Source organism: Gopherus flavomarginatus, chromosome 20, assembly GCF_025201925.1.
Source record: "Gopherus flavomarginatus isolate rGopFla2 chromosome 20, rGopFla2.mat.asm, whole genome shotgun sequence".
In the NCBI taxonomy this organism is placed as follows: domain Eukaryota; kingdom Metazoa; phylum Chordata; order Testudines; family Testudinidae; genus Gopherus; species Gopherus flavomarginatus.
The window spans coordinates 15,766,744-15,779,834 of NC_066636.1; the positions used below are offsets into that span (position 1 = coordinate 15,766,744).

General features: G+C 61.7%; 1 protein-coding gene across 1 annotated transcript; it reads right to left on the reverse strand.

Moving 5' to 3' along the window:
• Positions 1-1,320: 1,320 nt before the first annotated feature.
• On the reverse strand, positions 1,321-9,526 carry ADAMTS4 (ADAM metallopeptidase with thrombospondin type 1 motif 4). The gene is made up of 9 exons (XM_050929820.1): positions 8,252-9,526; positions 6,463-6,786; positions 5,963-6,095; positions 5,428-5,598; positions 4,540-4,826; positions 4,034-4,220; positions 3,372-3,547; positions 3,076-3,251; positions 1,321-2,617 (listed from the first exon to the last, which is right to left on the reverse strand). Exons 1-9 carry the CDS (start codon positions 8,870-8,872, stop codon positions 2,188-2,190), a joined length of 2,505 nt encoding a protein of 834 aa, XP_050785777.1. The 5' UTR covers positions 8,873-9,526; the 3' UTR covers positions 1,321-2,187.
• Between the last annotated feature and the right edge of the window lie 3,565 nt (positions 9,527-13,091).

Genomic DNA, 13,091 nt, shown 5'->3' on the forward strand with positions numbered 1-13,091 from the left:
GGGTCTGGCAGGGAGAGCCGTGACGGGGAAGCTCCCGCAGCTTCCGCCCCCACCGCCATGCAGCCCCCTGGGCCAGACTCCCGGCAGCAGCCAGAGACTCTGTCCCTGTCCGTCGCCCTTCCTTCCCCTGGCTGCAGCGCGGCAGGGCTGGGCCGAAGCAGGGACCCCTAGGCACGTGCACAGCCATGGAAGGGAGAAGCTTGGCAGAGTGAGGGGCTGCACCAGTCCCGGAGTTGGGCAGGAGCAGGAGGATTGACGCACCGGGCAGGGCAGGAGGTACCAGCTATAGTGCCAGGGGCAAAGCAGGCACTGCCAGGGCAGCAACATGCAGCCGGCCCTGTGCATTATGGGGCCTGGGTCCCGCTCCTGGAGCACTGATGGGGTGAGGGGCTCGATCTCATAGCACAGCTCCCAGGGATGGTGGCTGGGTGAGGACACAGCTGGAGGGGGCGGTTTGTCAGCCCCAGCAGAGCCCAGACCCCCTGCACAGGGCGTTAGCTGAGCTGGAGCTGTGAGCCGAGCTCTCCAGGGGCAGCAGCTGTTCAGCTGTGTACTGGATCCCTGAGGGAAACGGCCCGCGGAGGCCTCCTCTGCCCCCGGGCACTGGAGCCCTCCAGGCTGCGGTAGAAGGAGGCTCTGCCAGCTTGATTGCTGCAGGAAGCTGAGGTGGAGCCAACGGTCGACACCCATGCCCAGGGTGGGCAGCCTATGGCCACAGCAAACTGGCTGAGCGGGGTCTAGTCTGCTCCGTCCCTCACTGGACCTCCAGCACTGGGTGCTTCGCTGGTACAGGAGACCAGGGAGTGGGTGAGTGTGTGTGTCTGTCCCCCTCCCACCCAAGCTGGCACTGCCCTGGGCACTTCACTGCCCCACCACAGCCTGTCCTTGGGCGGGAGCGCTGACCTCCCAGGGGGCCACGAGCAGCCACAGCCTCCTCAGCAGGGCTCAGGACTCCCCGCTTCCCGGGGCTTAGCGCTTGCCCCTTAGGTGCTGGGCCGCTGGCAGGAGCCAATGACAGGCCAGGTCAGTGGATATCACCGCCCAGCTCCCTGCCCCATGCTGGGCCTTCTCCAGCCACATCACCCTCCCGGGCTCTGGGGACAGGTGCCTGCAGCAAAGGGGCTGGCCTGACACTGGACAGCAGTGAGGATGGGGGCACGCCATTCTCTCCCAGTAGGGGGTGTTGCAGAGGTGGGGCAGGGGCATGGGCTGTGGGAGGTCCCAGCTCTGGTCCTGCTCCAGCGTGCTGCCAAGCGCGGTGTGACAGGGTGGCGCGTGGCTCCCGCGGGCCCAATAACCAGGTGCCACTTGAGCGTGGTCTATAAATAATTCAGCAGATTTTTATTACAAAAAAATAATGACAATAATTAATAGAAAAATGCAACTGGTGCAAACCGCCAGCAGCCATGCCAGCAGGGACTTGCCCGGGCAGCAGCCCTTTGCTTTAAATAGACAAATTATTACCCGCAGTCCCGCCTTGGCTTCGTGGGCAGCCGCTGACCAAATGGGCCGGAGGAGGCTGGCTCTCTGCTCCTGGGCACTGCCAGGCTGCCATGATACCAGTGCAGCACCAAGACCAGACAGTGCTGGGATCACACGCAGCAAGGCCTGGCCCGCAGCCCCGGAGGGCCCTAACTCAGCCCTCATATTCCTCTCTGCAGCGAAGGGGGCTCCATCCTGCCTGCCCCCGGGACCAGCCAGTCCTCTGATGCCCAGCGCGCCAATGAACCCTGTTGAGACCCAGCTCTAGTGGGGATTGCGGGGGGACTGAGGTAGAAGCTGATTCAAAATGTGCTTCGTGGCTCGCGCCTGGCAGCACGTGGGCCGAGGTTGCCAAGGCTCAGCCAGGCCGAAGGAAGGTGCTGAGAGATGTACCATGGACAGTGCCCATGGCCCCAGCCACAAATAAATACCCGAATAAATAGAGACCCGGCACACACAAGTGTCCCTGCCAAACAGGTCCCTTCAGGAACGCCACAGCAGCTCCTATTGCAGATTCCCCTTCAAATGGCGGGACACAGAGCTCTGTTCCACGGAGCCCTGGTCTGGCAGGGAGAGCCCCAGGGGGTAGCCTGAGCTGGGGGTTCCAGCATCTGATTCTGTCTTTGGGACGGGCTCCAGCCCATTGGTCCCTGGTACCAGGGGAAGCTGCATCGAGTGCTGCCACTCCAGCCTTGTGCTAAACGGCTAATGCCGGGGGCGTTCCTTGCGGACGCGCCGGTTCCTCAGGATCTCCAGGATCTGGGCCTTCTGCTTCAGCCACTGCTCTGTCGTCTGCTTCTGCTGCGTGGGCTTGAAGAAGGTGTATTTGAGCCGGGGGGCTTTTTGGTCGCTCACCACCAGTGCCTGCAGGGTGAGCGGCTCATGGAGTGGCCCGCGGCCCGTGATGATCTCTGTGGCCTTGGTGGCCCCGCTGTAGTGCAGTGTCACGCTGCCCTCCAGGCTGACGTCCAGCTCTGAGGGCACCAGGACGTAGTTCCCGTTCAGGGCGTAGGTGCCGTCCTGCCTCCGCAGCGCCAGGTAGATGCCATCGTTGGCCGTGGCGGAGCTGCTGCTCTGGCGGATCAGGATGTGGGTGGCCCCAGCCGGTATGGTGACCACGTCATTGTAACCATAGCTGAAAGGCAGAGAGATACAGGCATCAGGACGCTGGAGGGAAAGCAGAGGGAGGGACCTGGGGGCTGGCCCTGAGCAAAGCCCTGGAGATGTGGGCTCCAGCACCTGCTCCAGCACTAGGAGAGTTTGGCATAGCTCCCCCTCATGCCTGTGTCTCAAACCGCCCAGCCTTGTGCACCCCCACTGCTACAGGAGGGGAGAGGACTGGGAGGCTGCAGGCTGGGATTGAGGAGCCCGGAGCCGGGGCTGAGGAGCCCAGAGCTGGGGGTGGGGAACCTGTCCCTGCTAGGGCTTGGCAGTTCTTGCTATTAGCGCCTTGTTACCATAAGCTGGTAATGACCTGGGCGTGGGGGCCCTGAAGCTGCTGCTGTGATGCTCACCCCCTGCCTGCTGTGTGCACACAGCCCCATGCCCTGGTCCTGCCCCCGGGTCAGCCTGCTAGGTGGGGTGGGGACTCACCGGGGCTTGGCAAAGGAGCCGTAGGTCTTGGAGCAGCGGGATCCATCTCCCCCGCACACCATGCACTTGTCAAACTTCTTCTTGGAGCCGATGACACGGTCGCAGCCGGCGTGGACACAGCGCCCCTGCACGCAGACCGAGGTGCTGTCGGGGGAGCAGGGCGTCCCATCCGCCACCTGGAGACGGGCACAGAGTCAGTGAGGCCTGGGTCACTCCTCTCCCACCACAGCTCGGCTCTACAAGCCCCTCCCCCCCAGAGGTGGCTGCATTGCAGGGTCTGGGGAGCACTCACTCACCCTCGGTTCCAGCACGTAGTAGTAGCCCAGGGCCCGCGACTGGCACGTCAGCTTGCACTGGTCCTTCTCGGCCATGCCGCTGTAGCGGGGTACCCAGTCCATGGGCGCGGGGTAGCCCTTGAACAGGTCTGAGCGGTGGTTGTAGGCAGCGCATTGCTGCTCCCGGAAGGTGAGGGCTGGAACGAGACATGTGGGGCGGGTGCTGGGTCAGTGTAGGGCCGTGCTGGGCCCTGGCTCCTGGAGAGTGACCCCCACCTGTCACCACAGCCTCCCCTCTCCCTGTGCTGGCTTCTGGACGATGCTCTCAGGGTCTTCCACAGACTGTCCTGCCTGACCCTTTCCCTGCCCCAGGCCCGCCCCACCCCCCGTGTCCAGCTGGGGCCAGCTCAGCCCACGGACCCTTCCCAAGGGGTTCCCCCTTTGTCACCCCCGCAGCAGCTGCAGCTCTGGCTCAGGAAAGGGTATTAGTGCCAGTGCACAGCCAGGGGTGCAGGGGCCTCTCTCTCAGCTCCTGAGGTGGTGCTGGCTGGACCCAGCCTGCCCTCAAGGAGAGTCTGTGCTTGGAGCAGGAGGGACGCTGCTCTAGCTGGCCAGTGGCTCCTGGGTCCTTGGTGAGGGGAGGGGAAATGCTGTCCCCCCGGTGACATGTTGCCCCCACTCACCCGTGCCGTCCGGGCACTCCTGAGTGCTGCAGGAACGGTACTGGGTGCGCTTGCCCTCACAGTATTTGCCGCCATTGCGTGGGACGGGCTTGTTGCACTCGCGGGTGGAGAACTGCACGCCCCCGCCGCAGCTCCTCGAGCACTCGCCCCACGGGCCCCAGGGCCCCCAACCACCGGGGGTGGGAGTCTTCAGGGAGAGACAGAGCAGGATTAGAAACGGGGAAGGGGGAGTCAGAGCCACAGGGCCGCCAGGGGCCGCCCTGGACCCAGGCACCCAGCGCAGTTCTGCAGCTGGGAAGCATGGGGGGTGGTCTCCATCCCTCCCAGTCCCCAGCCACCCCCTCACCTGCCCCACTTCCCCCACACTCTGCCAGTCTCTGAGCCCCGCCCTCACCCCTCTCCCTGGCTCCCCTGTGCCCTGTTCCGCCCCAGCAGAGGCAGGCAAGTGCTTTGCACCCTGCCCTGCCTTGCAGGTGCCCAGAGCCCACGGGTAGCTGGACACTCACATTGAAGGCCTTCATCTCCACTCTGCTGATGCAGCGCCCATTCATGCAGGCCTTGCCCTGTCCGCAGGCGGTGCCGTCTGCCCAGGGGAAGTGCTTGGTCTGGCACATGAAGTGCCCGTTGATCTTGCCCGTGCACCACAAGGAGGAGCAGGGCGGGTGCAGGTTGGGGCAGTGGCGGGAGTCCGGCCCAAAGGTCAGCTGACACTGCTGATCCGCGTCATAGTTGCTGCCCGGGAAGGGGGCTGGCAGGCGTAGGGGCTCACGAGGCTTGTCCAGGAGGCAGTGACCTGCGGAGAGGGAGTGGGCTGGCATGTGAGGGGCCTGGGAATCACAGAAACAGACAGGCTGGGGCAGAGCTGACTCAGGGTGCGTGGCGTCGGGGCCCCCCACCCACTTGGCAAGGGGGCAGCTGGGACAGGAACACTATGTGGGGTGGGGGGATCACCTCCAGACCAGCATGGGCAGCAGAATCTGCCTGGGCAGAGATGTTCCCTCCTTGGGCCAGGGCAAGGACCCTGGTACCCCAGTATCCCGGTACCCCAGTACCCCGGGGGCTGGCTCAGTTCCAGCCTGACTGGCAGGGGCTGGCCGAGGGCTGCTGGGCCCAGGGTGATGGGGGCGGGTCTCAGCCCTGTTCCTAATGCACAGCTGTTTGCCCCACAAACCATGATCCCTGCTGGCATAGGCCGGCCAAGGGTCTGACAGGCGAGGGGGGCTGAACTGTAGACCCATAGGGGGAGAGCAGGGCTGGGACAGCAGGGGGCTGCAGGTCAGGATTCAGGGGCACTGGCAGAGCTGCTTTGGAGAAACTTGCCCAGTCCTTGCCCACCCTGTGCCTGGCTCTGGCCAGCCGTGTTGTGGCTCCGGGCTCCCAAGAGGGGTCCTTACCATGGCCATTGTCCAAGAAATCTGTGATGAAGCGGGCACTGCAGGGTGACCACAGCTGGTCAGGGTCCACGTAGGACATCACTGGAGCCATCATGTGCCGGGTGCCGCTGGCGCGGGAGTTCAGATCCTCACAGGCCTTGGCGTTGTCATGGAGCATGTTGAACACGTGGCCTGGGAGGGGGGAGATGAGTCAGAGTCAGTGTGTGGCATAGGGACCCGGTCTGTGGGGGCTGCCATGGGGAGGGCATGAAAGGGGGCCCTGGGCTGGTGGTGGGGCACGGGCAGTGGGGGCTCTGTGGGGGGAATCAAGCAGCGGAGCCTGGTGATACTGGGACTCTGATCCCACGTGCTGTGCAGGGGAGGGGGAGATGGAGCGGAGAAGTCGGTGCGCAGTGGGGGGAGATGTGGGGTGGGAGTGGAGATGGAGTAGCTGAGCTGGGCCATGCTGGACTCTGATTCTGGGCCTGGCAGGCCTCTGGGCTCTCGCTGCCTCGTGATGCCCAGCCTTGCTCTGCCCCTAGCCGGCAGCACTTACCGAGTTCGTGGGCTGCGGTGAAGGCCGACTGCAGCCCGTCATCCTCCACGATGGAGCAGCTGCGAGTGGGGTCGCAGACGGTCCCCACGTCTGCCATGCCCAGCGTGTCACAGGTGGAGATGCCGCACAGGTTCTGCGGGAGAAAGAAGACGTTGGGGCATGTGGGGCGCTGCGACGGGAGGCCTGCTGTGTGGTCCCAGCGCCTGGGCATGAGGCACACTGCTCTCTCATGCCAGTGGGGCCAGCCCCACCTCCCCCAGCTGTGAGCCAATTTGGGGTATTCAGGGCTAGTGCTGGACTGGCCAAGCAGCCCCTCCATGGGCCCTTTTCCCCAGCAGGGGCCTGTCCCCAACATGAGCCTCTCACTGCTGGCACCGGCCATTGCTGACGTGATTTGGGTCCCCCAGAGCCCCCATGGCTGGGAGAGGCGCTGCACTGGGGGGAGGCCGCACTGGGGAGAGGCTGTCCCGGGGGGGAGGCTGTCCCGGGGGGCACCGTACCTGCCGGGTAAAGAAGATAGCTGTGTCGAAATGCTCCGAATCCGCGTCGTCCGGCTTGTTGAGCCCCTTTTGCCACTGGCAGAAGTTGCGCAGCATCTGGGCGGCGTTGGCCGTGACCTGCAGCCCGTCCTCACCGGGCCCCAGCACCACCAGCCGCGTCACCACCAGCGTCACCGGGTTCTGCAGGCTTGGGTGGCGGAAGAACTTGGCGGCAGCGGCCATGACGGTCAGCAGGTAGCGTTTGAGCCCGGCGCCGTGGAAATGGGCCATGTGCTCGTCCGCCACCACCAGCGTCTCCACGTAGCGCGGCACCGAGGCGAACCGCTGTGGGGAGGGAGAGGGTCAGAGATGGGGTGGGGGCACCCAGGCAGCCTGCCTCGTGGTGGGTTTTTCAGTGCCATATGCAGGTTCTTGGCCTTTGCCCAGGGCTGTTCCCAGGATCCAGGCTCTGCCCCAGGGCTGGACCTGGTTCATTCTGTGGGAGGTGCTGTGAGAGGGGCTGCGGGGGGCTAGGCCCACTCACTGCCTCAGCCTGGGGAGCAGGGTGGGCTCAGACAGAGTGTGCTCAGCCCCATTTTATAAAGGGAGAAACTGAGGCACGGAACAGAAAAGGGTCATAATGTCTGGGAATAGCACCCAATACCCCCACCTTCCCCCTGCTCTATCCACTAGACCCAACTTCTCTCCCAGAGCTGGGAACAGCCCAGGCATCCTGACTCCAGCCCCTGCTCCACCCAGGCTCCTCAGTCAGCCCCAACCAGAGACTAAACGTGATCTCTGAGCTCTGGCCCAGGGGCCTCTGCAGTTTTCAGCTCCTCTAGCGCCAGGTGATGGGCCAGGGGCAGCTGGGAGCCTGTGCCAACCCACCTGCCCCCGGGGCAGCTCCAGCAGTGGGGGTGGGGGTGGGTAACAGCTGTTTCCATGGCAGCGAGTCACCCTCCCAGCTGGGTTGGGAGGCAAATGGCCAAGGTAGAAACAAAGAAAGAGGGTTGGAGGGGAGGTGGCTGGCTCAGGGAGGGGACAGGGCTTCCCACAACAGCCTGGCCCTGCTACAGGAATGGCAAATAGCCGGGATCCCCCTTCCCTCCCCCTAGGGACAGGAAACTAGCCGGGAATCTCACAGGTGCCAACCCTCCAGAATTGTCCTGGAATCTCCAGGAATTAAAGATTAATCATTCATTTGAGATGATGTCATGTGATGAAACTTCCAGGAATATGGCCAACCAAAGCTGGCAACCCTACCCAGGATCCCCCTGCCAGCCTGGGACAGGAAGCTAGCTGGGATCCCCCACCCCCGGGAAGGGATGGGAAGCTAGCCGGGATCCCCCCCCTCCTGGGCAAGGCCGAGAATCTAGCCGGGATCCCACCCACCCCCTGGGCAAGGACAGGAAGCTAGCTGGGATCCCCCCCCCCCCGCCGAGAAGCTAGCTGGGATCCCCCCCACCCCCCGGGCAAGGATGAGAAGCTAGCTGGGATTCCCCCCACCCCCCAGGCAAGGATAAGAAGCTAGCTGGGATCCCCCCCTGCCGAGAAGCTAGCTGGGATCCCCCCCACCCCCCAGGCAAGGATGAGAAGCTAGCTGGGATCCCCCCCTGCCGAGAAGCTAGCTGAGATTGCCACATTCCAGAATTCCCCCTGCAGCAGAAACAGAACTAGGTCACCAGGCCAAAAGCAACAGGCACGGGAGGAACCCTCGTCTGGGGCGCACGGCCAGGGGAGGCGGGCCAGCCCTGCCCGCCAGTGAGGACCCCGCCCAGCCCCGGTGGATGATGCCAGCAGCCGCCCCTACCTTTGCTCTCCTCAAGGACGCTGCTGGGGCGCGGGGCTCCCTTCCGCTGGCTGGAGCCATGCCCAGAGCCTGGGCACCCACACTACACATGGTGCTATTGGCTTTCTCGGGTATCTTCTTCCTGAGCACGTGGGCACCGGCTCCATCTGCGGCGTTGGGCGCCCCCCCTTCCAGGGGCTGCACATGGTACTCCGCGCCGTGGTACTGCAGCACCCCCAGCAGCGACACCCCATCATAGTTCACCGCCGCGACGGAGTCCGGGTCGGAGTTCACCGTGCCGGTGTAGTAGCTCCCCGGCTCGGTTGACCCGTCGACCGCGGCTGGCTGCCCGCTCCTGCCCAGATACTGCACGGTCAGCCCCTCCGCCAGGAAGCTGGGGTCCCTCTCCAGGTCCAGGACCAGGTCTTCCCCCAAGGCGCGGATGCGGTAGAGAAGTTGCTGGCTGGGGCTGCCTCCCAGCCCCTCCCCAGACACGCCCGCCTTGGCTTCGCCCACCAGGCGCTCCGGAAACACGATTTCCTCCCTGTAGCCACCAGCACCGGCTCGCTCCCCCAATGCCAGCATGAGGTGGCAGCAGGCAGCGATGAGGAGCGTCAGCGTTGCACAAAGCGGGCTTCCCATGGGGGCACAAGGGTAGATGAGGAACAAAATATGATCCCAAAAGCTCTGTGAAGTTACACTGCTGTGGGGAGGCCCTGGGCCTTTCCCTTAACTAGCAACAGCAGCTGTAATTAACGACAAGGACCCGGGGCTCGGGCTCTGGAGAGCCGCTCCGTCAACCACTCTCAGCAGCACCTGGCACAGGGCAGCACCTAACAGCAGCTCCTAAACGAGCCAGCCATTGGCAAGCGGGCTGTGCGCTCGGGGAGGTTCACGGCAGATGCTGACCCGGAGCCAGAGGAGGCGCGCACGGCCTGGCTGGCTCTTCAAATAGTTTATAAAACGTCTTCTCAGCTCTTTTGTTTCAAGTCCCAGACCTTCCCCGGAATATTCCTTCGGCAAACTGCAGGGCAGGCCAGATCCTGGGTGACTTCGCAGAGTCCCAGCAGGATGGGGCTGGCTCTAGTTTTCAAATCTTGTTTGAGAAAAAAAATTGAGAGGGTTTTTCTTCTCCTTTTTGCAAAGAAATAGCAGGAAAAGTGCCCACTGGGAAGAGGTCAAGTTATTCCCTCTAGAAACTGGCTCCCAGTTCACAGCCCTCTCTGCCAATCCCTGCAAGTTTGAGATTAGACTTTCTTTCTTTCTTTTTCTCGTTCTCTTTCTTTCTCTCTCTCTCTCTCTGCTGAGTTTCTCTGGCTGCTCATCCGCGCGCTAGCCCCTTTTAACAGCTGTCTCCCGAGAGCAGCTCAGCCCCCATTGGCTGTCACATCCCATGAAGCTGAGTACACGTTTTTGCAATCTCTTCTGTTGCTTGACGCAATTGCCCCTGTCAGAGCTTTAGTCTTTTATTTTTGTTGTTGTTGGTTTTTTTAAATTAAAAATAAAGGAAATTGGGAGGGGGGTTGGAGGTGGGAACAGAAACAGCTGGCGGCCGGCCCAGTCTTCCGGCATGAAGTTGGCACTTTGCCCCATTTTTTCTACAATTTGTAGCTTGCTTTGAGGAGTATTTCTCCTCTTTGTCTCTCTCACCCCCTCCATGAGAAGAGAGGCTGGATACTGCGGTGATGGGTGCCCTGCCCAGGACATGCAGCCAGTTGGCTCCAGATTCCGTGGGCTCAGATCCTCCTAGAGACAAATCCACGTGGCCCTGCCAGCCCCAGACATTCAGAAATCATGAGTCAGGCCACAGAAAATCATGATACTGCAAAAAATAATATCCTAACTGTTGGGTCCTTTCCTCTGCCTCCTGCTTCATGCCCGGGGGCCTCTCTGCACTCAGAAGAGCTGGAAAGTGACTCTTACTTTAATCCCAAACCATGTGACTCTTGGAGCTGAGGCTTTAAGAAAAACACCAAGTATCGCCAGACTCCTGCTGAGACCAGGAGTGTTGGTGACCCCGATTTCCTGCGCTCCCAGCACTCCTGTTGACTCCACTGCGTCAGGACAGGGAGGATCCTCTGGGAGAGCCAAACTCCCTGTCTGACCTGGGCCAGTCCCTGCCCCTTTCTGCCACAGTTTCCTCCTCTGTACAGGCCGGCACCTGGTACGGAGCAGAACTTTTCCTCCAGAGATCTCAAAGCCCTTCCTGAAGGTGAGGCTGTGTTACCACCCTCATTGGAGACGTAGGGAGACCGAGGCATGGAGATGGGCAGTGACCTACACAAGGGCACAGAGGAACTCAGTGTCAAGGCTTGGAATATAACCCAGGAGTCCTAGTTCCCAGGCCGGGCCTCCATCCCAGCAGCTGGGGGCTGAGTTCATGAGTGTGTGTAGAGCTCTGAGCTGGAGCTGGGCACAGCAGAGCGGTGTGAGTGGGAGGCTGGCTGTGCTAGGAAGACAGGAAGGGGCCATCAGAGCTGGCTTGGGCAGGGGCACATCTGGTGCCTGCTTTTTGCCATCGCTGCCCCATGGGAAACCAACATGTATAGAGGGAGTTTGGGGTAAAGCCTCATGGAATCAGGCTGGGTGAGGACAGGCCCTCTGAGGGCAGTGAGAACAGGGGAGGGGAGAGGGCTGCCAGCCCCCTGAGGGAGATGGCCTGGCAGCCTGGGCTCCCCCGAGGGCAGGGGCTCCCCCGTTTCATCCCCCCAAGCCTGTCCCAGACACTCCACATGCGCTCGGGTCCTTGGGGCTGAAGCTGGCACGTCTGTGACCTCTTCCGTCCCAGGGGGCTGCAGTGGGGCCGGACACCCCTCTGCCAAAGCCTGGCAGGTCAGAGAGGGGCCTGTCCCCTGGGGGCACTGTGCCCAGGGGGAGTCTGGGCCAGCCGAGCTCAGCCCGGGCTGGGGGCAAATACCCTCCGTGACAGAGGAAATTTGGGCTGGCGCAGGCCTTGGCAGCTGGACCCTACAATTACAGCCTAGAAGCCTCTCCCTGCTGGCCTCCCTTCCCTGCTCCCGTGCTTTCCCCCTTTACCCCTATCCCGCGCCAAGGCTCTGGGATCGTGCAGCTGTGGGCGAGGGGGGGGAGGCTGCTGGCGCCGAGCTGCAAACGCAGGCCGAGCCGCGCAGTGTCTTGCTTGGCCTTTTGCAGCCTTTGCTTTTTCATTGGCGCGCCCCCCTCCCCCCCCACAACTTCTCCCTCCTTCCTCCCTCCTGCTCTTGGCTTTTCATTTTCCCTTTGATCTTCCCCGGCAGCCCCACCATCGAGGGCCTTCCTTCTGCCTTCGTTCCCTTGCCCCCCTTTCCCTTCCCCTCCCCCTCACATCTGCTTTCCCTGCACCGCGGCACTACACAGTCTGAAGCTCGCCTCCTCCAGCCCTCTCCTCCACTGGCCCAGCCGCGCACTCAGCCCAGAAGACAAAAGGCAGACACGGCTCCAGCCCACGTCCCTCCCAGCCACGCTGCACCAGCGCCTCCCAGCTGCTCTGGCCAGCGTGTTAGCCGCATGCCTTACCCTTGCATTTCTAGGAAAGGCCGATCGTGCCCTCTTGGATCCTCTGGCCCACGCCTGCCCCTCCCTGAAGTGCCTCAGTTTCCCACCCTGCAGGTTGAAATTCCAGTGGACAAATGTCCCTTTAACTCACCTCTCCGCTCCACTGCACCCCACAGGTTGTTGTATGAGCTCAGGGGCACCCTAGCCTTCAGGGGTGCATTCAAATGGGTTGGATACCTCCATTGCCACTTTTCCCCACTGCCTCCCCTGCTGCCGTGTCCCCTGTCTGGGTCCCTCAGTCACATGGCCACCACCACCTCACCCAGCTATCAGCAACCACCGCTCTCGGGTTGGCTGTGTACAGGCTGCTCCTCACGCTGCCCTGGGCCAGGCTGCCCTGTCCTGAGGCTCCACTGCCAGCCCGGTGCTTAGTAATTGCTCTGGGTAGTGCTGGGGAACCTCACTGCCGCCTGGTGTCTTTTCTGTTTCATCTTTCCTGTCCCCACACAGCATCCCCATACCCGGCTGCATCTACACTTAAACCACTGCATCTCTGCAGCCTCACCATTGACCTAGCTACTGCCTCTCAGAACTCCTCCCATGTGTTTTAGGTGTAGACATGCCCTGCGACAGCCCCATAGACTGGTTTAGCAGAGTGTGTCTACACTTAAAACACTTCAGTGCTGCAGTGTAGATGCTACCTATGCCAACGGGAGCGGTTCTCCCATCGGTGTAGGTAATCCACCTCCCCGAGAGACGGTAGCTAGGTTGAGGGAAGAATTATTCCATGGACCTAAGCTGTCTACATGGGGGCCTTGGTCAGTATAGTTATATCTCTCAAGGGTGTGGATTTTTCACACCCCTAGATATACTGATGTAAATTTCTAGCATAGACCAGACCTCAGTGAATTTGTTTTTATGGGTCAAAGACTACTCAGCTTTGCTTTTAAACACTCAACCCCCCATCCAATCCCACAGCCAGCTCTTAGAGACAAGCCGCCCCATCTCCCTTCTCACTTGGCTCACTAGCCCACACTTAGCAGGAAGACGAGGTCAGGGTGACCTCTCAGTCAGGACATAGTAAGAACCATTCTGCTACCCTTTAGTTGTACGATAGAGATAACAACATTTAATTTCCCTGTATCCACAGCTTCAGTTAATTTGAACCCAAAACAGCCAGCACTGAGCACCGTGACAAAGGAGATGGGCCTATGCAAATAAGGCTGGCTCAGGAGGACTTTTCCTCTGGTTCAGCAATAGATGGTGTGAGACAGCTCATTAAGGCCATTGGCTTACAGGTATTGTGCTCTGTGGGTATGTCTACAGCCAGGGCCGGCTCCAGGCCCCAGCATGCCAAGCTCGCGCT